At 40.3% G+C, this 23,058-nt stretch overlaps 2 protein-coding genes across 4 annotated transcripts in view; one reads left to right on the top strand and one right to left on the bottom strand.

Annotated features, from left to right (window-relative positions):
• Positions 1-211: 211 nt before the first annotated feature.
• The window catches only part of chrna5 (cholinergic receptor, nicotinic, alpha 5), a 31,149-nt gene continuing 8,302 nt past the window's right edge, over positions 212-23,058 (top strand). Inside the window, exons 1-6 of one of the 3 annotated variants that reach the window (XM_062024107.1) lie at positions 212-416; positions 19,303-19,470; positions 19,566-19,729; positions 19,862-19,990; positions 22,082-22,233; positions 22,316-22,360. In XM_062024107.1, coding sequence (XP_061880091.1) covers positions 19,903-19,990; positions 22,082-22,233; positions 22,316-22,360 — 285 coding nt within the window. In that variant the 5' untranslated portion in view covers positions 212-416; positions 19,303-19,470; positions 19,566-19,729; positions 19,862-19,902. Of the gene's footprint in view, positions 417-18,705; positions 19,730-19,861; positions 19,991-22,081; positions 22,234-22,315; positions 22,361-23,058 lie in introns of those variants that run through there. The other 2 variants (XM_062024090.1, XM_062024099.1) reach the window with 2 other exon arrangements.
• On the bottom strand, positions 5,687-18,113 carry LOC133631897 (UDP-glucuronosyltransferase 2C1-like). The gene is made up of 2 exons (XM_062024080.1): positions 18,037-18,113; positions 5,687-9,837 (listed from the first exon to the last, which is right to left on the bottom strand). The coding sequence occupies exon 2, from the start codon at positions 9,835-9,837 to the stop codon at positions 8,269-8,271; it is 1,569 nt and encodes a 522-aa protein (XP_061880064.1). The 5' UTR covers positions 18,037-18,113; the 3' UTR covers positions 5,687-8,268.

The following is a 23,058-nucleotide window of genomic DNA, read 5'->3' on the forward strand; positions in this document are numbered from 1 at the left end:
AGAGTTCAGTAAATTATATGTGGACAGTACACGCAAGTTAATCGTTACACACCTCGAATGGAGTGCTAATATTACTACTGTCTTGCCTTTATTTCTTTACGACTCTGTTCGAATTATGTAGGGTTAATTTACACTCGGCTCCGTGAATTTTCCGACCGTCTGTAAAGTACACCTACTTTACTGTAAACAACTGTTGTTTCAAACTCAAAGAACATATGCAACTAATTTGTAGGAAGGGAACTGGCTTGGCCCTGAAATGTAATTTGTTTTTATTATTTTCACATTGATGTTTTGTATTTAATTAACTCGAATTGAGACACTCGCTCGCAGACTGTTGTCGAAGTGAAGCGCGAGTCCAAGCCCAGGATGCTAATGCAGATAATTACCGGGATGAGGCTACTTGCTGGAGTGGCACTGTAAGTAACTATTAACTATTTAAAGCGACCATTGTTTATCTGGTAGTAGACAAACTCCTATCTATTTTCGGAATAATAAAAATAGGACTAGAAAAAAAACTTTCCAGTAAATTAAGCTGTATTAATGACTACTATTTAGGTATTGTATTATATTGTTGACAATTGACACATTTTTAAACAAGACAAAAGTGTAAGTCGCTAATGTTAGCATATTAGCGTTAGTCTTTGCCTTTTATCAATTATAAAGAATACCTAAAACATTATTCAATGATTATTAAATGAATATAGAGGTTGAATATTAAATTACTCAAGACTGTTTGATGGTATATACCAGGGGTCGGCAACCTTTACCACTCAAAGAGCCATTTTGGAAAGTTTCACAAATTAAAGAAAATAAATGGGAGCCACAAAAAATTTTTGAAAATTTAAAATGAAAAACACCGCATACAAAGCTTAAATTGCTTTGCGCTATGTTAACCAGGGGTCTCTGACACACGCACCGGCACGCATAAGGAAATTTAATGTTAGTGCGGCCCGCGACTTTTAATTGAATGGCGCTTGATAGCGTCTTTCTTGCCAACCCTCTCAATTTTCCGGGAGACTCCTAAATTTCAGGACGTGCTGGCACTGCTTTTAGCGCCCTCTACAGCCTGCCCAAACAGCGTACCTGCTTGGCCACATGTAGAATGTAGCTTTTACTTGCTCAAGAAGTGCCAGCAAGGCATACTTGTTCAACAGCCACACAGCTTACACTGACGGTAGCCGTACAAAAACAACTTTAACACTGTTACGTTACAAATATGCGCCACACTTTGAACCCACACCAAAAAAGAATGACAAACACATTTCTGGAGAACATCTGCACTGTAACACAACATAAACACAACACAACAAATACCCAGAATCCCATGCAGCCCTAACTCTTACGCTCAACCGACGCACGGAGAGGGGGGGGGGGGTGGTATGTGTGGGAGGGTTTGGTGGTAGCGGGGGTGTATAATGTAGACCGGAAGAGTTAGGGCTGCATGGGATTCTGGGTATTTGTTGTGTTGTGTTACGGTGCGGATGTTCTCCAGAATTGTTTTTGTCATTCTTTTTTGGTGTGGGTTCACAGCGTGGCGCATATTTGTAACGTAACAGTGTTAAAGTTGTTTTATACGGGCACCGTCAGTGTAAGCTGTGTGGCTGTTGAGCAAGTATGCCTTGCTGTCGCCTACGTGTGCAAATAAAAGCAACATATAACATGTGGCCGGGCTGGCACGCTGTTTGTAAATGCTATAAAGGTCAATTAATGCAGTGCCATTAGGGCACGCCCTTGATTAAGTAATTAGAGTGAAAATAGGATAATATTTGCCCTTGGAGATTTCTAGGAGAGGCAGTCTCCTGGGAAAATCGGGGGGGTCGGCAAGTATGCAGCTGAGCCGCATCAGAGTGGTCAAAGAGCCGCATGTGGCTCCGGAGCCGCGGGTTGCCGACCCCTGGTATATACACTACCGTTCAAAAGTTTGGGGTCACATTGAAATGTACTTATTTTTGAAGGAAAAGCACTGTACTTTTCAATGAAGATAACTTTAAACTAGTCTTAACTTTAAAGAAATACACTCTATACATTGCTAATGTGGTAAATGACTATTCTAGCTGCAAATGTCTGGTTTTTGGTGCAAAATCTACATAGTGTATAGAGGCCCATTTCCAGCAACTATCACTCCAGTGTTCTAATGGTACAATGTGTTTGCTCATTGGCTCAGAAGGCTAATTGATGATTAGAAAACCCTTGTGCAATCATGTTCACACATCTGAAAACAGTTTAGCTCATTACAGAAGCTACAAAACTGACCTTCCTTTGAGCAGATTGAGTTTCTGGAGCATCACATTTGTGGGGTCAATTAAATGCTCAAAATGGCCAAAAAAAAGAGAACTTTCATCTGAAACTCGACAGTCTATTCTTGTTCTTAGAAATGAAGGCTATTCCACAAAATTGTTTGGGTGACCCCAAACTTTTGAACGGTAGTGTACATATTTACATTACTTTGCTGAAGTCCGGAGCCATTAAATGTGTTGTTTTAACAATGCTATAATGTGTAGGCTATCTATGAATCGGGTGCTATTTAGTTAATTACCATGATGCCTTTATCTGTATTTTTTTACATTTTGATGAGGGCGTTTTATTTATTTATATATTTTTATATTTTAACTTTTTTTTTTTAAGTTATGTACATTTATATGTATATCTAGGAGTGACGTGCGGTGAGGTTCATGGCTGGTGAGGCACTGACTTCATCACAGTCAGATTTACAAACATATGAACCCTAAAGAGTATCTTATTCACCATTTGATTGGCAGCAGTTAACGGGTTATGTTTAAAAGCTCATACCAGCATTCTTCCCTGCTTGGCACTCAGCATCAAGGGTTGGAATTAGGGGTTAAATCACCAAAAATGATTCCCGGGCTCGGCGCCGCTGCTGCCCACTGCTCCCCTCACCTCCCAGGGGGTGAAAAAGGGGATGGGTCAAATGCAGAGGACACATTTCACCACACCTAGTGTGTGTGACAATCATTGGTACTTTAACTTAACTTTAACTTTACACATACAAACTAGCACACAAAAAAGCACATTTAATAAAACAACGTTATTATGGTCTTACCTTTATGTAATATATTGGGTTGGAGGCAATAACCAGGCGAGGTGATGAAGTACGTCTCTGTATTGTAGACTTCTCTTTACTGTAGACATCAGAACAGACTCAACACACTTGACATCAGGTGCGCAACACCACGTAAATCGTTGGCCAACCAAAAAGTAAACCCAGTACGCTATAGCCAACATTAACCAGGTGATGGCAACAGACAAACATAGATCCCTCTATTACATCCCTCCCCTTTTAGAAATGTAGAAATTACTCAAAAGAAAAACAACCCAACCAAAAAATGCAGCAGCTCAATAAGAAGCCAAAAAGTGCAAAAATAATGTTCGTGTTGGAGGAGTTGTGAATAAATGAAATATGAAATCTGTGCTGCAGTCTGCAGGTGTACCTAATGTTGTGGCCCTGTCATTCACAACTCCTCCAACACGAACATTATTGTTTTTGCACTTTTTGGCTTGTTATAAATACATTTTTTAAATAGATTCAATCTTGCACGTGGAAAGTTTAAGTGTGGGCTTTAGTTGATACAACACTCCCGTCAGGGGGTGCATTCTCCACCAGGAGGCGGGATTACTGCGAGCCTCACACAGTGCGTCTTCGCAGCAGTTTTATGATTGCTCAGCACAATAAATACTTACACACATACAGTTGTTGACAAAATACACTGTACATGATATACCTCAGCTAACTAAATTATGGAAATGTATAATATAGTTAATATAGCAATACGGTCTCACTGCACAGCAGGCCAGCAGTTAGCCGAGTCATTGCGCAATCCATGTTGCGGCACAACGCAGTGACGTGCCTCAACTGGCTGCTGATCACAGCAAGTCTCTTCTCAGTATTTGAACGGCAAATGTGAAAATTCAGCGATTTTGAATAAAAATAATCTAAAACTGGTGAAGTTAAATGGAAAATAACTTTATAGTATAATCACTGGATACATATAACAATTTAATTATTTTTTTTTCTTTTTACAATTTTTTCTTTCCATGATGGCAGGTGAGGCTGGGCCTCACCTGCCTCTAGTGACTGCACGTCACTGAGATATAACCATGTTACAACAGAAATTAACCAGCTAATAAAGAGGGAACTGCACTTTTTTTTGTAATTTTGCCAATCATTCACAATTCCTGTGTGAGATAACAACACATAGGTTTTCCTCTTTTTTATGCATTCTAATTATAAAACTTTTATTAGTAACTATTTAACTAATTAAAGTCATCCATTCCGCTTAAAAAGCCCTCTAAAAATATCCAAAAGCCAGCAACAGTACTACATTTGCATGTCGTGAAATGCATATTAACCAAGTTTTAGCAACATTGTTATTACAAGAGCTAACACGGAGGAACTACTTTTAGGGGTGCCTTGATCACAGAGAGGTAACTAACTTCTGCAGTAACGACATATTGATTCAATAAGGTGCTGCATTGCCTCTGAGTTGGTAAAAGTGTGTGCTAGAATATAAATCCTGTCTCTTACTTGTATACTAGAAGGTTATGGCCATAAACCTGGAAGTTGGTCAACTTTGACATGGCAAAATTCCAAATAAATTGCATTTTCTCTTTTCAGAGTAAATTACCAAGACGATCAATAATAGTTTTGATAAAATACTACAACCTGAAAAGACCCAATATGTTACTGCATACGTCAGCAGCCAAATTAGGAGTCTTTATAACATATTTTGAAATGGTTCTATTATTTTTTACATGTCAAATAATATATTGTAATATATATCGTTATCACAAGAGGCTGAAATATATCCCGCAATATTGTTTTTCGACCATATCGCCCATCCTTAGCACTAATAAGGAGGGAGCGCTTGGAAATATGATGAATAGCTAGATAACACAGTCATTAATTGGCAGGATACCCCATTGTAGCCTTGTTCACATCCATCGACGCCAGATAACAGAAATGTGTTTCTGCGGTACATCACCAACCACGTTTGCTGTCCAAAATTTGAGTTTTGAAGACAGTAGTAGTGGTTCAAAATGCTGTTGATTTGCTTCATTAAAAAAGCTTCATTAAGTGGGATAGTGAGACCTCCAAACCTATAGAGCTTGTTGCTGAAAGATATCATAAATTGAAAGACTGTTGTCATAGTGACAGATTATTTTTTGAAGTTTTCAGGTTTCCATGCAGATATCCAAACTGGGTCAAAGTGAATGTGCAATAGCATCGTATTTCATCCTTTTGTCTTCCTCAGGTGTTCCTAAACTTTACTCCTATGAAAAAGCGGAAGACAAGCTGTTCATGCTGTCATTGGCCGTCTACTTGTTGATCATTACCCAAAGTATTAGCAATTAATAGGCATGCCACTCCCACTTTAAGCAGATATTGGTCAGTAATAATGTCAATATCAGTCCCATCACCTGTTTTCTGTAGCATACGTTGCTTGACTGGCCCCTCTAATGCTGACAACAATATAGGGCTGGGCGATATTTCCTTTTTTTAATATCTCAATATTTTTAGGCCATATCGCGATACACGATATACACTGTATATCTCGATATTTTGCCTTAGCCTTGAATTAACACTTGATACATATAATCACACCGGTATGATGATTCTATGTGTCTACATTAAAACATTCTTGTTCATACTGCATTAATATATGCTCATTTTAAACTTTCAGGCAGAGAAGGAAATCACAACTAAGTAAATTTACCAAAACTATATTTATTAAACAGTTATTAAACAATGGCACAAACATTCATGTCATTTCCAAAACAGAAAGTGCAAGATTGTCAGAGACATTTTAAAACAAGCTATTAGTTCACTTTTGTGCATGACGTCACTAAGATGACTTATCAAAACAACACTAAATTAAAGTGCACTTTTTGTACAGAACGCCACTACAATAGTTTAACAACATGATGTCACACAAGATATTTCAATAAGTGTCAAATAAAAATGAGCTGCATAATAAGAAATCAAATAGTGTACGTCTTTGCTATGTGGTAGGTTCCTGCGGACATTATCTCCTTTTCTCGTGGACTCTTTTTTTCATACGGTGTTGATCTGGAAATGTTTGCCTCAGCATTTTGATGGTGTGGGCGTGTGGCACCGAACGGAGATGTTGACATGCGGAGTAAGCACTCTTGATTCTCTAGCAGGCGACTTTTCAAATGATGCTACATATTAGCAGTAATGCTACTTTTTGTAGCAACACTTTTGCGCCACACTTGACAAATTACGGTTGTCTGTTCGACATATTCCCACTTGAAGCCAAACCACCGCCAGACGATGGACCCCCTGCTGTTTTTCTTGGGAATTAATTCTTCCTTCATTTGTTACCAGATTCGCACCTTCTTTATCTCGTATTACCGCTCGCATCACAGCTAACTTTAGCCATGCTGCCACGTCTCTGCGCCGCGATGGCGTGTACGTATGTGACGTATGACGTGAAAGTATGTGACATATGTAAGAATGTGCGCTTGCTGTCTGTGAGAAGGAGACACAAGAAAGAGTGGGAAGAGCCTGTCGTGTAATGCCAGCAGCTAAAAGCAACTGCGTGAGAACGTATACTCCGATATCACGATATAATCATTTTCTATATCGCACAGAGACAAACCCGCGATATATCGCGTATATTGATATATCGGCCAGCCCTACAACAATAGCACTTATTTCCTATTTCATTCTAAAAATGCCATAGCATACCAACTTTAATAATGTCTACAGGTAAAATTCCCCCTAAAATAGACACAGTAGTGATTTTTTTCTTACGAGTCTCTGCACATATTGGAACACCCACTTTTAGCTCTGAAATGTGGGCGGGTCTGCATCAGCTTACTAATGTTACTACAGAAGACTGAAGGCAATTTTATATTGAGTAGTATTTGTAGTATCTTTATCCCAAATAACGATATTTACATGCAGAATTTAAAGGAATGATCAAATATGTATAGATGAATTGTTGCAGGTTATAGCAACACGACTAAAGAAGGGGGCAGCATGCATACATTTCCAAATGATGGGAATATGAGGAAAGTACGGACCTCTCAAGTCAAATTGACAAACGTAAAATAGGATGGACCATGCGAGAGGAGTGTAATTTGCAGCAATTAAATGATTCTGACTTCCAAGAAGAAGGGTTTGGTCAGAGTTGCGATTCTAAAAATCAGGAACACTCTCTAGGGGCGAAATACTGTGTCAGATGCTGCAGAAAAACAGAAAAAAGAGCAGACTCTGCACTCAAAAATGAAGAAAAAAAAGGTAATCTGCAATTTTTCTATTTTGCGTGTTCTTTTACCAATGTTTTCCTCAAGATGCTAAAAACTGTATCACAATATAAGTGTTTTATGACGGTTGATATCGATATTTATTGATATTATTTATGACCCATTGAAAATAAGGAAGAGGAGGAAAATATATTAAATGTTGACATTTTTATTGAAAATATAATAGTCCCCTCATTATACTTTCCGCTATCAAAGTAGAAAGGAAAGGAAATGTCAACACAACCATGTAAAACATTCAAACAATCAATGTAAACACAATTTTTAAATCTCATTGAACACTTAACAATAACCTCCTCAGGGGGAGCTGCACTTTTTTAGGATTTTTGCTTATCATTCACAATCCTTATGAGACAAGAACGCATGTATTTAATTTTTTTTGCATTCAAATTTGTCAGAAATGGCTGGTTGGAGGTGGCTAGCAATGGCGCTAATGGGAATAATCTATGTTGCCTCTAAATAACTCTAAAAATACATTTAAAAAAAACACCAACACCAACAATAGTTAATTTAGATCTTGTGATGTGAATATTAACCAAGTATTAGTGTTATTATAAGCATTATTTTTTTAGCCGTGCCGTGATCACACAAGACTAACTTGTGAAGCCACAGTGTTGACATACTGAGCTGCTGCTTATGATCATCTGTTAGATGGTTAACACATATTTTTGGGATATTGATTACATGTCTATCGCTGTATACATTGATAACGTTTTATCATCCAGCCCTAGTTCCAAATACAGTTAGTCATCGACCAGTTACACAAAAACAAATATAAATTATGGTAAATAACTGACAGCTTCATCTTCAGGAGCAAAAATACATGAAGAAAACTTTCGGCCATTTGGACGCTATGGGTCCCAGGTTTGTTATGGCCCTCAGAGAACCCAGGTTTTAAAATGACATTAAAGTACAACTGATTTCTGGATTTTCAAGTGTTTGTTGACTTTTTAAAAAGACTGACTATTCGCGTTTGACTTTCTTCCGACACAAAGCAGAACATAAACACTTGATTGTGATCCAAAACATGATCAACCCTGTTACAACAACTCCAGCTAGGAACAGATACACATCCACAGAGTAGTAGGTGTACCAGGGCATCTTGTAGGATTCGGTCCGCAGGTGAGCTGCACCTTTGTGTCTAATGACAAAATCGATCCAGAAGATGGCGTTGTCGAGCGGTGCGATGGGCTGATCTCTGTGCAGCCTGGAGAGTCTCTGGATGTTCTTCTTGTAGGATGAATTTGTAAGAACTTCCTGCATGGCCTCCACAAAGTTATCTTTGCTTAGTGAGGAAAACTCGAGTATGATGGCCGCTCCTCTTTCTGAGAGACGCACCAAGTTGTCATACTGGTCGAAAAACAAAGGTATTCCCACAACGGGCACTCCGTGATACAACGCTTCCTGAACACCGTTTGTCCCGCCGTGAGCCACAAAGAGTTTCATCTTGGGATGTCCAAGGAGGTCGTTCTGTGGCATCCAGTCCACCAGGAGAGTGTTGTTGCCAAGAGTTAAAGGTTTAGCACCTTTATATCTCCAGATGACCTTCTGAGGCAGCTTGGCAAATGCTGTCGCTATCTCTTCGGCTAAGTCGGCAGGAAGTTTGCTCACAAAAGTGCCAAGAGACATGAGGATGACTCCATGTTCTCCAGAACTTTGCATGAACTCCTCCAGGTGGTCTGGTAGAGGCTTGGCAGGTTGACACTGGAATCCTCCTATGTAGATGACGTTGGGCATGGTGGGGCGAGGAAACTCAAACACGAAGTCCACTCTCATGAGCCAAAGGTCTGCAGACTGCAGTAATTGGTGCATATCGTTATCCGGCCCCAGATATTTGTCACATATTTTCTGGTAAATGTACTTAATTACCAGGTTATGTTGTGTGTAGCCAATCCAAAACGCAATCAAGTTGTTAAATCTTTGAAAAAAATTCATCTTGTTGGTGTAGCCCGTTCCCGTAATGGGGATATAAGATAGTGGCGAAGGAGCGATTGCAAAATGACCTTCAGTAGCGATTAGCCAGCGAACGTTGTACACGAGAGGAAGGTTCAAATATTTGGCTACAATTGCACCACCACCCCCGCAGGGGTCTGTGAGCAGTAAGTCAAATTTGCTGTCTTTCAATCTCCTCATCAGGTCGTCGTCTTTAAGCAATTCGCCCACCACATTGTGAGCGTCAAGGAACATTTCGAACATTCTCACGGTTAGGTTGAGTAAAGTCGTCAGGGGTAAGGACCCCCTCTTAAACTTCATGATCTCAAATGTCATGCTGGTGATGAAGTCTTTGTCCAAGGTCTTCTCCATTGGAATGGTGACAGTGTGGTAATAGGAGGTGTTGTTCTTGATGTACCACGTCTTGCTGGGACACACGATGGTCACATTGTGCCCCCGTGAGTGCAGCTCTCGGATGAGGATCTCCATGTTCACCCAGTGGCTGCCCTCGATCGGAATAACCAAAATGTTGCCTCCCTGACAACCAGCAGGAAGGACGACGAGGAGCAGCAAGGCGCCGCAGAAACACATCAGTCTCATCTGAAATCAAACAATGTAAGACTCAGCAGACGTGCTGCAACATTGGAATGTATTCAATTGCCTGTTCCTTTTATACAGAACCCTGCAAAGACGCGATCAGATAATTGATCTTTGAAGCTTGATATCAGAACTGTAACAGGCTGGCATAGTTATAAAAGGGAATGCCAAAAATCCGGCCTATCCCAGCATTGCAGAATATATTTACCTACAGTAATGTGAAAATAGACCACCATATTAATTTATTTGTTCATGTAATCTGAGTAGGAATGTACCAATCAGGGTTTTATGCTGTGGCTTCCATCCATCCATCCATCCATCCGTTTTCTACCGCTTGTCCCTCTCAAAGGTCGCGGGGGTGGCTGGAGTCTATCCCAGCTGTATTCGGGCGAAGGCGGGTTACACCCTGGACAAGTCTCCACCTCATCGCAGAGCCAACACAGATATACATTCACACTCAAAATCACACACTGGTGCCAATTTAATGTTGCCAATCAGCCTATCTTCAGGTGCATGTCTTTGGAGGTGGGAGCTAGCCGGAGTACCCACGCGAGCACGGGGGAGAACATGCAAACTCCACACAGAAAGACCTTCTTATTGTGAGGCACACACACTAACCCCTGTTTCACCGTGCTGTGTTGTGGCTTCCAATTACATTAATTAACTGTAACTTTGAAATATATTTATGATAAATGTTGTCAACAGCACTCACCACAAATATTTTTATACTACTGTACATATCATTTACTAATCATTTAAAGGCCTACTGAAACCCACTACTACCGACCATGCAGTCTGATAGTTTTTATATCAATGATGAAATCTTAACATTGCAACACATGCCAATACGACCGGGTTAACTTATAAAGTGCAATTTTAAATTTCCCGCGAAACTTCCGGTTGAAAACGTCTATGTATGATGACGTTTGCGCGTGACGTCGATGGTTGAAACGGAAGTATTCAGACACATTGTATCCCAATACAAACAGCTCTGTTTTCATCGCAAAATTCCACAGTATTCTGGACATCTGTGTTGGTGAATCTTATGCAATTTGTTTAATGAACAATGGAGACTGCAAAGAAGAAAGCTGTAGGTGGGATCGGTGTTATAGCGGCTGGCTACAGCAACACAACCAGGAGGACTTTGACTTGGATAGCAGACGCGCTATCCGACGCTAGCCGCCAACCGCATCGATGATCGGGTGAAGTCCTTCTTCGCGCCGTCGATCGCTGGAACGCAGGTGAGCACGGGTGTTGATGAGCAGATGAGAGCTGGCGTAGGTGGAGCACTAATGTTTTTATCATAGCTCTGACGAGGTCCCGTAGCTAAGTTAGCTTCAATGGCGTCGGTAGCAACAGCATTGCTAGGCTTCGACAGGCGGCACAGCATTAACCGTGTAGTTACAGGTCCAGTGTTTGGTTCGGTGTCTCCTGATAGTAGTATTGTTGATTTTCTGTCTATCCTTCCAGTCAGGGGCTTATTTCTTTTGTTTCTATCTGCATTTAAGCACGATGCTATCACGTTAGCTCCGTAGCTAAAGTGCTTCACCGATGTAATGTTGTGGAGATTAAAGTCACTGTGAATGTCCATTTCGCGTTCTCGACTCTCATTTTCAAGAGGATATAGTATCCGAGGTGGTTTAAAATACAAATCCGTGATCCACAATAGAAAAAGGAGAAAGTGTGGAATCCAATGAGCCCTTTTACCTAAGTTACAGTCAGAGCGAAAAAAGATACGTCCTGCACTGCACTCTAGTCCTTCACTCTCACGTTCCTCATCCACGAATCTTTCATCCTCGCTCAAATTAATGGGGTAATAGTCGCTTTCTCGGTCCAAATAGCTCTCGCTGCTGGTGTAAACAATGGGGAAATGTGAGGAGCCCTTTAACCTGCGACATCACGCTACTTCCGGTACATGCAAGGCTTTTTTTTATCAGCGACCAAAAGTTGCGAACTTTATCGTCAATGTTCTCTACTAAATCCTTTCAGCAAAAATATGGCAATATCGCGAAATGATCAAGTATGACACATAGAATGGATCTGCTATCCCCGTTTAAATAAAAAAAAAACATTTCAGTAGGCCTTTAAATCCTTTGCTTTTTGCCTTTAAAGTCATCCTGTGTCCAGGTGATTCCCTATGTTTGTAAAAATTACCAAAAACAACAACAAAAAAGGATTTTGAGAAAATAAAAATATTGACTTAATCACTCCAGTATCAATCATATACGGATACTACCCTTGGTATTGACACCATCCATTTATAGTTTGATCCGCCCTCCTTTTACATAACGTACTGTACTGACTGTGACAAAGCTGACACATGACAGCAACAGTTATTATACCTTATCCTCTCGTTAGACTCTTGTTAATTTCCTGTTAATAGCTGCTTAATCTCTGCTGTAACACGGTTTCATTTACACTTCTTGAAGTTTATTAATCACTTATTTCTTGTGTTGTTTCAAACTAATTTAGTGGCTAGCCTAGCAATTACAATGCAGCTGCTGGCAGTCTCTTGATGTGTAACATGTTTAGTCTCGTTCTCCAGTGATAATGCTACATGATAATGATACTCAAGATCAGAGGTGGGTAGAGTAGCCAAAAATTGTACTCACTACTTTAGAGCGGTGTTGTATGTGACCTCGGGGAACATGCTTTTTTTTGCCGTACCAGAATATGATAAAGCGTATGTTGCACTTGGCTTTACTGTAACCACGGTGGGAGACGAGGAACGGCCGTGTGTTGTTTCTTTTAATGTTAATAGGCTTACAATGTTATGCAGAGGTATAGTTATAGCAATTTTATAGACAAATTATCCAATTTATAGTCATGGTGGAGAGTGGTCGCAGAATATTTTCTTCTTCCAAGGAGGGGAGTGACAGAAAATAATTGAGAAGCACTGCTTTAGAGTAATCAGTACTGTGATTTTAGTCAAAGTAAAAAGTGACAACCAAATGATTAGTTGAGTAAGAATATGTAAGTTTTCAATAATAAAAAAATACTCAACTAACTGGTATGAAACTTTTGATTTATTTAGGTTTATTTTATTTTCTCTTAGTAGTACTTTCATGAAAACCGTAGTTGGTGTGTGTGTGCGTCTGTCTGTGTGTATACAGTATTTGTGAGAGACTTGTACAGTCACAGTCACTTCTGATGTTATAAAAGGGATAATGCTAGCATCTGCACGGCTTAAGCATAAAAAAAAACATCTACAAATTACCGCAAAATGTTTTCTATTGTTGGAAGTGGAATTCTTGTAGGATGAAGTGTGAACATTTCTACTGACAATGTGTGATAAAGCTGTTACGTCGTCTAGTTAGTAAAGTAAACATCGAAGAGTCTTGCTGTCTGGTCTGACGTCATGTCATTTTTATAGTGTTTAGTTTGGGTGGGGGTCATATGACCGCCACGCTCTGTTTGATTGGTGATATGAACAAACTTCACTAGTGCTTACGTTGGATTGGTGAAACAAAGTCATGTGACATTGCACGGTGGAAGCAGTCTCTTTAACCAGCCAAAAGAATGTCTTTGCAAGCAATAATCAATAGATTATAGATAAATATAATCCATCCATCCATTCATTTTCTACCGCTTGGCCCTTTCGGGGTCGCGGGGGGTGCTGGAGCCTATCTCAGCTGCATTCGGGCGGAAGGCAGGGTACACCCTGGACAAGTCGCCACCTCATCACAGGGCCAACACAGATAGACAGACAACCTTCACACTCACATTCACACACCAGGGCCAATTTAGTGTTGCCAATCAACCTATCCCCAGTTGCATGTCTTTGGCGGTGGGAGGAGGCCGGACGATATATAAATAAATGCAACGATTGGAATGAAACTCAATGTAACGGAGTAAAAGTAGTATTTCTTCTTTAAAAAAATACTCAAGTAAAAGTAAAAAATATTTGGCATTAAATCTATTCTGACAAGTACAATTTACCCAAAAAGTTACTTATGTAAATGTAACGGAGTAATAATGTAAATGTACGGCGTTACTCACCTTTGCTTAAAGGGGAACTGCACTTTTTGGGGAATTTTGCCTATCATTCGCAATCCTTATGCGAGACGAGAACACATATGGCTTCCTTTTCTTTCTTTAAGCAATCCAACTCGTAAATAATCGTATATAAAAGTCATCTAACAAGGGAGGCAATTGGAGTCGCTCTCTTCCGCATATAAAGCACTCTAAAAACATCCCAACACCTCTATCAAGGTTTTATATACATGCTGCCTGTACGTATATATGTATTGTAGTAACAGGCACATTTTTAACATGTAATATGTATGTATTTTGCTAATTTTAATCATATGGCGGAAAATTAATTTCATAGACATATCCTTGAACAACTACTACTAATCATGACAGGCAACAAATATAATACAATAAATACTTACTGTACAATGGCTGCTCTCACTAGGATGCTGACTTAAAGGCCTACTGAAACCCACTACTACCGACCACGCAGTCTGATAGTTTATATATCAATGATGAAATCTTAACATTGCAACACATGCCAAAACGGGCGGGTTAACTTATAAAGTGCAATTTTTAATTTCCCGCCACACTTCCGGTTGAAAACGACTAAATATGATGACGTATGCGCGTGACGTTAACGGTTGATATGGAAGTATTCGGACCCATTGAATCCAATACAAAAAAGCTCTGTTTTCATTTCATAATTCCACAGTATTCTGAATCTTTTGCAATTTGTTTAATGAACAATGGAGACTGCAAAGAAGAAAGTTGTAGGTGGGATCGGTGTATTAGCGGCTGGCTGTAGCAACACAACAAGGAGGACTTACTTGGATAGCAGACGCGCTAGCCAACGCTAGCCGCCAACCGCATCTGTGATCGGGTGAAGTCCTTCATCGCGCCGTCGATCGCTGGAACGCAGGTGAGCACGGGTGTTGATGAGCAGATGAGGGCTGGCTGGCGTAGGTGGAGCGCTAATGTTTTATCATAGCTCTGTGAGGTCCGGTTGCTAAGTTAGCTTCAGCGTCGTTAGCAACAGCATTGTTAAGCTTTGCCAGGCTGAGAATTATTAACCGTGTAGTTACATGTACCTGGTTTAATAGTATTGTTGATCAGCTGTCTATCCTTCCAGTCAGGGATTTATTTATTTTGTTTCTATCTGCATTTGAGCCAGATGCTTTTACGTTAGCTCAGTAGCTAAAGAGCTTCGCCGATGTATTGTCGTGGAGATAAAAGTCACTGTGAATGTCCATTTCGCGTTCTCGACTCTCATTTTCAAGAGGATATAGTATCCGAGGTGGTTTAAAATACAAATCCGTGAGCCACAATAGAAAAAGGAGAGAGTATGGAATCCAATGAGCCAGCTTGTACCTAAGTTACGGTCAGAGCGAAAAAAGATATGTTTGCACTGCATTCTAGTCCGTCACTCTAACGTTCCTCATCCACGAATCTTTCATCCTCGCTCAAATTAATGGGGTAATCGTTGCTTTCTCGGTCCGAATCGCTCTAGTTGCGTTGAAAACAATAGGAAAATATGAGGAAGCGAACAACCGACTACGTCACGCTACTTCCGGTAGGGGCAAGGCTTTTTTTTTATCAGAGACCAAAAGTTGCGAACTTTATCGTCGTTGTTCTATACTAAATCCTTTCAGCAAAAATATGGCAATATCGCGAAATGATCAAGTATGACACATAGAATGGATCTGCTATCCCCGTTTGAATAAAAACAATTCATTTCAGTAGGCCTTTATGGGTTATTCATATCTTCCCTTTTAGATGAAGAATTAATCTTAATCCTCATGAAGGGCTAAAAAAAGACGGTTTCGCAGACGTGCGTCTTTTTGTGTCTGTCTCGCTATCTACGGGTCCAGTGTTGGATGTCACTGATGACAAACTTCTCGGTTTATGGTGATCATGAGCAGAAGCTGAATATGTTTTTTCTGCGTAAACGCTTATAATAACAATGTTTTTATTTTGTGGTTAATATTCAGATCAGAAGATGTAAATTGGGTGTTGTTGGCACTTTTTTCCAAGATGGTGCCACTGTAGTGGCTGCTGTTGGCAGGAGCTCTGTGCTCTTGTGTCATCCTTTTGTGTTCCTGATGTTTCCCTCTAGTTTTCATGGGGTTTTTTTGCCTTTTGGTTCGGGGCCCTTTGGGACTGTGTGACACTGGGTGGCACTTTCGTGACTTCTGCGGTGATTTTTTGTGAACTTCTGGATCTGCCTCCCTGTAGCCTTTTGGCCATGGAGACCAGCTGCTGGGTCTCTGCCACACCAGAGTCAGTGTGGAGAGACTTGAGGAGATGCGGATGTAGAGACAGGGTTTGCGGAGCTAGCGCTGAGCGCCGGGACGGACAAGCTTCACAGTGTCTTGGCTGAATGAGCAGGTATCGGACACCTCGGTCTCCTTGGACTTATCCTCGCTCATCCATGCAGACTGGACACTGGCCGAGAGTTGGTGGGCGGCCGAGGGTTGAGTCGGCTCTCTTGGTTGCTTTGTTGGGTCTGCTCCTGTCTCTGGCCATGCTCCCCCACCCCAGCAGACGATGGCGTGAAGCACTGCAGAGGCCACCACGGTGTATATGTTTTTATTTGTATTTTTGTTGTTGTTTTACTTTTGTAGCTGTGTGTAGAAGTGGCTGGTTGCATTAGCTCTGCTCGTTTAATGTCCTTTGTGTTCTTTGATGTTTCCCTATTACACACATGTTTATGTGTGCTATGGCTATGATTTTTTTTTCCCTTGCCCCCCTTCCCCAGTGTTTACCTGTTTCTCACCTTTTTTGTAAGGAGCGCCGGAAGTTCGCAGACCAGTCAGCAATTCTGTTCTGTCTCCCTGTAATGTTTGTCTGCTCTTGAATGAAGGATTGTTCTGAAAATCTTAATTTCCCCTCAGGGATTATTAAAGTATTTCTGATTCTGATTCTGTTTCTGATTTTTGGATGCATTTTAAGAGTGATTTAAGCGCACAATGGATTACTCCCATAGCACCATAACTAGCCACCTAAAAGGAGAAATAAATATTACAAATCATAATGCAAAAAAAACCCAACAACATATGTGTTCTTGTCTCATGAGGATTGTGAATGATAGGCAAAATACAAAAAAGGGCAGTTCTCCTTTAAGTTACAGAAATGCAGTTTATGTTCCATAATGGAAGTGATTATTATTAGCTAGGAGCCAGATGAGGTGGTTGGGGCATCTGGTCAGGATGCCACCCGAACACTTTCCTCGGGAGGTGTTTCGGGCAAGGCGGACTGGCTGGTAGGAGGCCACGGGGAAGACCCAGGACACGTTGGGAAGACTATGTCTCCCGGCTGGCCTGGGAACGCCTGGCGATCCCCCGGGAGGAGCTGGACGAAGTGGCTGGGGAGAGGAAAGTCTGGGCTTCCCTGCTTAGGCTGCTGCCCCCGCGACCTGACCTCTGATAAGCGGAAGAAGATGGATGGATGGGTGGGAGTGTTTTCACACTGCATTGAGACACTTAATTAGCTGCAGCCAAAAGGGATCAGCGTTTGTGATCAGCATTAAAATGCATTAATCGGCAATGGCGAGCACATTCTTTTTCACAAAAATCCGCTGATACTTATCGGTGGCCGATCGATTGGTACATCCCGAAATATAACTGTTGTTCTGTGTGAAAAAGGCTATTATTAAACACTTTGTCCTGGTTAAAAAGTTCAAATATTTAATCTGTACTATGATTAGACTTCTTAAATTGGATCATGTTGTTGCCGTGCTGGCTACAGAGCAGTCACTATGAACATTACAACATCATGGCAGCTCCCGCCATCAGTGTGTGAATGTGTGTGTGAATGGGTAAATGTGGAAATACTGTCAAAGCGCTTTGAGTACCTTGAAGGTAGAAAAGCGCTATACAAGTACAACCCATTTATCATTTATCATTTATTAGACAAATGGAAAGACAGGTCCAAAGTACAGCACAATCATAAATGACATACAGTATGCAGACATATTCAACGTGCAGCTTTGTCTCGCATTTCCACAGGTTGTAGTGTAGTATAATAGTAGTTCTGCAGACCCACAGTAAGATTAGGTGACATTGTTTCATGTTGTAATCCTGTAAGTACACTTTTACAGTAAATCTTCAGTACATGCTTACTTTGTGACAAACTTTGCATCGACCCAAAACCGAACTGATACACAAAGCAATACAACGAACTTATTGGAAAGCGTGCATGTTGCATTTTAGGCGTGTGTTGCTTACTTACGGTGCAATTGTGTTGTTTTTTCTCATGGAAACATCTCTCCGGCTTGTTTTGAGTCACTTCCGTCGTGTGGCGTTCGGGAGCGGTGCAGCAGCGTGGGAGAGGCCATGTTTCTGCCAACCTTTGTACGAGAGTTGACTGAGTACACGCAAGTTAATCATTACAACCCCTCAAATGAAGTTCTAATATTACTATTGTCTTGCCTTTATCTCTTTACGGCTCTGTTCAAATTATGTAGGGTTGTTTTACGCTTGGCTCCTGGAAATGTCCGACGGTCTTTAAAGTACACATACTTAACTGTAACTAAGAGAGGGACAAGCGGTGAAAAATGGATGGATGGAAGAACCTGTTGCCTATTGCTCCAAATTCAAACAAAATATGCCACATATGTTAAGTAAGGGGGCTGGCCTGGCCTTGAAATGTTAATTTTTTTTGACTATTTGACATTCACATTGTAGTTTTACATTAAATTGACTAGAAACGAGACACTAGCTAGCTGGCTGTTGTCGAAGGCAAGTGCAAGCCCACTTTGCATGTAGATCCTTAAGTGGATACGGCTACTTGCTGGAGTGGTACTGTAAATATTCATCCAACCATCCCATCCATTTTCTACCGCTTATCCCTTTCGGGGGGTGGGGCGGGGGGTGGAACCTATCTCAGCTACAATCGGGCGGAAGGCAGGGTACACCCTGGACAAGTCGCAACCATTCACATGTTAAAGCGACGCCTGGGCGAGACATTGTTTTTCAGGAAGTAACACATCCCTTTCTATTTTTGGAAGATGCCACCGTTAATAAAATATGACTGGGGGGAAAAAAACTTCCGGTAAATTAAGCTCAGTTAATGACTACTATTTAGTTACGGTATTGTATTGTAAACAATTAACATGTTTTATTTAACACAAGACCATAACTTCAGGAGCTAATGTTAGCATATTAGCCTTAGTTAACATCCATCCATCCATTTTTACCGCTTGTCCCTTTTGGTCGCGGGGGGTGCCATTTATTGATTTAAAAACATGCAATATTTCTGAACTATATATGATTAAATACGGTTGAATTTAAAACCACTGAAGACTGTTTGGATGATATGTATGTATTATACTACTACTTTGCAAAAGTCCTGAGCCATTTAATTTGCTGTTTTAGCAATGCTATAATTGCTAATTATAAGTATTATTACTAATTATAAGTATAGATTCAATTTAGTAAAATATGATTCAATATTATTGTTTAATTTGTCCTAATATGCCTGCAACCCTGTGATGAGGTGGCGACTTGTCCAGGGTGTACCCCGCCTACCGGCCGAAAGCAGTTGAGATAAGCTCCAGCACCCCCCGACCCAGAAAGGGACAAGCGGTACAAAATGGATGGATGGATGGATGCCTGCAACCTCTATGCTGATGAAATGGTGAAGAGGAGGAGGAGACTGTTATTGGTAAGATTGCCCTTGGTCTTGATGAGATGCTGCAGGGAGGATGCTGAATGAGCGCAAGGAGGAGAGCATCCTCTCTTGTGATGCTTGACCTCAAGAACTGCATGGAGCTACAATAGGGGGCTTTCGCTGGGGTGGAGAAAACGGGGCAGTGCTTTCCAGAGGCGAGGAGGAGGAGGAGGCTATTTGTCAAAGGCAGGAGGAGAGAGCGACGCCAGCATCTGCGAGCATCACTTCTCTGCATGGACGACACTCAGAGCAGGTATGTGCACACACAGGCTTTGTGGTGGATTAAATCAGAGTTTATTATTATGGTCCTGTTTCCAGTGAGTCAACATGGTGATTTAGCTCAGTATACAGGAAGCCTAAAGCAGTACGATAAAATGTCTTCCAGCTTTGTGATGCCCGAGGGACCCTTTGTTGCGTGGTGATGCGATGCCGAGAGTTGGGGGGGCAGCCGCTTCTCTCGCACTGCTGCTGTTGTTGCCGCTGCTGCGTTGTTGCCACCTGTGCCACTCACTGCGTAAGTTGCCCCACCTCAACAACCTCAGGCATGACATGAGCCTATAGCAGCCAGGGGTACAAACAGCAGCCACGTCGTAAAGACATTGCTGATAACAACCTTGGTTTGATTCAACTGACATGGTCTTAGAGAATCTAGCACATGGGAGGGTACCCTGTGCTGAATATGGAGATATATATATATATATATATATATATATATATATATATATATATATATATATATATATATATATATATATATATATATATATATATATATATATATGTATATATATATATATATATATATATATATATATATATATATATATATATATATATATATATATATATATATATATTTTTTTTTTTATTTTGTTTTGACATGCCTGTTACATATATATGTATATATATATATATATATATATATATATATATATATATATATATATATATATATATATATATATATATATATATATATATATATATATATATATATATATATATATATATATATATATATATATATATATATATATATATATATATATATATATATATGGAGAATTAGTTTTGGACCACCATGCAATTCTGAAGATAAAACATCAGCAGAACTGATCTAAAAAGATCAAAACATTTAACACCATAAAGGGGAACAGGCATGTCAAAACAAAATAAAGGTATTATACGGTATTTCATCATATAGTAAAAAAGAGCGTTTTTCTTACGACAACACCTCTTTTTAAAGAACCATCCATCCATTTTCTACCACTTGTCCCTCTTGGGGTCCCTGGGGTGGCTGGAGCCTGTCATAGCTGCATTTGGGCGGAAGGTGATGTACACCCTGGACAAGTCGCCACCTCATGACAGGGCCAATACAGACACTCACATTCTCACACTTGGGCCAATTTAGTGTTGCCAATTCTATTTTTGAAAAAGATTTCGAAATACAACAAAAATCATGTTCTCTATATTGAATTATTGATGAGCTTCTGGTTCATTGATCATTGATTACCATTACTGTATCTTAAAATTTGAATCAAAACTCCTCCTCTGTCATTTGCTAACTTACTCGATATTTAAGCACATTCTTTTTAAGTGGGTCTTTATGTTGCTGCATCTTTCCAAGTCACTGGTGTGTGTGTGTGTACTGTGTAGTGTGTGAATGACAGGAAAAAAAGCTCTGACTTGCTCCTGGAGATGTCGTTTGGCGCCACCTGTTGGTGTGCATGTGCTATTCGCAAGACCCAAATTACAGCGTAAGACGATGTCAAGTCTTTTTTAAACTTGTTCCAAGGAAATTGGGTACATTGCAGTATTCACGATTCAAACTCCCGAATGCTCTTGAAATTCTACTGTAAAGGTCAGTTTCACGAATGCAGTGTTTACTTGTGTTAAATAGCTACACATTTTGCTATCAGTAATAGCAAAGGCAAAACTTCACATATTAAAGTCCCTGATATTTTGTAAGGCCTGATCATGTTTCAAAGCCAGAGTTTCACTTGACCGGCTAAGGTTTGTTGCTTTATGGACCTCATAAATTGGATCAATGTTATGTGCATTTGGCTGCTACTAGCAATATGTCACCATTAAGCTGGACTGCAGTGAGATCACCCTCTGGCTGCCTCTGGCCAACATCGATTTCTCTACAGCGCTGCAAGGCAGAATGGTGCTAATAAGGAGAGGAAGCTTGGAAAGATGATGAATAGGTGGATAACACAGTCATTAATTGGTAAGGGGCCCTGTTGCAGCCTTGTTCACATCCATTGACACCAGACAACAGAAATGTGTTACTGCGGTACATCACCAACCACGTTTGCTGTCCATAATTTGAGTTTTGAAGACATTAGCAAGAGTTCAAAATGCAGTTTATCTGCTTCGTAAAGAAGGCTTCATAATATGACACAGTGAGACTTCCCTCAGAGAGTGGCTGGGACCTCCAAACCTATGGAGCTTAAAGCTATGTTGCTGAAATATATCATAAAATGAAAGACTGTCGTCATGGTGACAGATTGTCTTATGTTTTTATTGATTTCCATGCAGATAGCCAAACTGGGTCAAAGTGAATGTGCAATAGCATCTTATTTCATCCTTTTGTCTTCTTCAGGTGTTCCCAAACTTTCCTCCTATGCAAAAGCGGAAGACAAGCTGTTCAAATACCTCTTTGGGAACTACCAGAAATGGGTTCGCCCCGTGGAATATCTGAATCAGACCATATGCGTGAAGTTTGGACTGGCCATCTCCCAGCTAGTGGATGTGGTGAGACTTAACATTGTGTTAATGTGAATAGCATAAATGGCGTTCTTCAAAATAAAAGCTTGTGTGTGCATCTACCATCCAGGATGAAAAGAACCAGTTGATGACTACTAATGTGTGGATGAAACAGGCAAGTAGCAACTATTACACATTGTTTCAGTGATGGGTCGTCATGTCACGCCTACTTCATGCTGACATTGATACTATGGCTAATGACCGACGTGATGTAGTTAGACCGAGAGCTGGGCGATATGCATGAAAAAGTATATCTCGATATATTTTTACTTAAACTCGATATTCGATATATATCTTGATATATCTTCTGGTGAAAGTATACATATAAAGATATTCATTTTTGAGCGAGATTCACTGAAATTGAAGTGAATGACAAGTGTACTGTAAACAGTCAGTGGCACTTTTATTAACCCAGTTAGTCAAGATAGGTATTAACAGCACAGAAAAGAAACTGTTTAAGTAGCACAGAATTACATAACATAAATAAAACAGAAACATATTCTTTCTACGTAAAATAAATAACATAGCTGTGCAAATAATACAAAATGTATAAAACTCAGATAAAAAATACAGTTGTAGGCAGGCACTTTTTAATTCCCAGTCGACGATGTAATGACTGTCACACGCGTACGGTTCTGGTCAGCGCCAAGTCAGTGACTTGACTTAATTGTGCGCCTATGATCTTCCTCACTTTGGCATACATTTTTGGCAGCATTTCTCGTGCGAAATGGCAACTCGAGAACCGTTTTGATTTGGGCTTACATAGTAAACAACTCAAATTAATATTTTATCCAGACATTTGTCCAAATGTGG

The sequence above is a fragment of the Entelurus aequoreus genome, linkage group LG02 (assembly GCF_033978785.1).
Source record: "Entelurus aequoreus isolate RoL-2023_Sb linkage group LG02, RoL_Eaeq_v1.1, whole genome shotgun sequence".
Lineage (NCBI taxonomy): Eukaryota > Metazoa > Chordata > Actinopteri > Syngnathiformes > Syngnathidae > Entelurus > Entelurus aequoreus.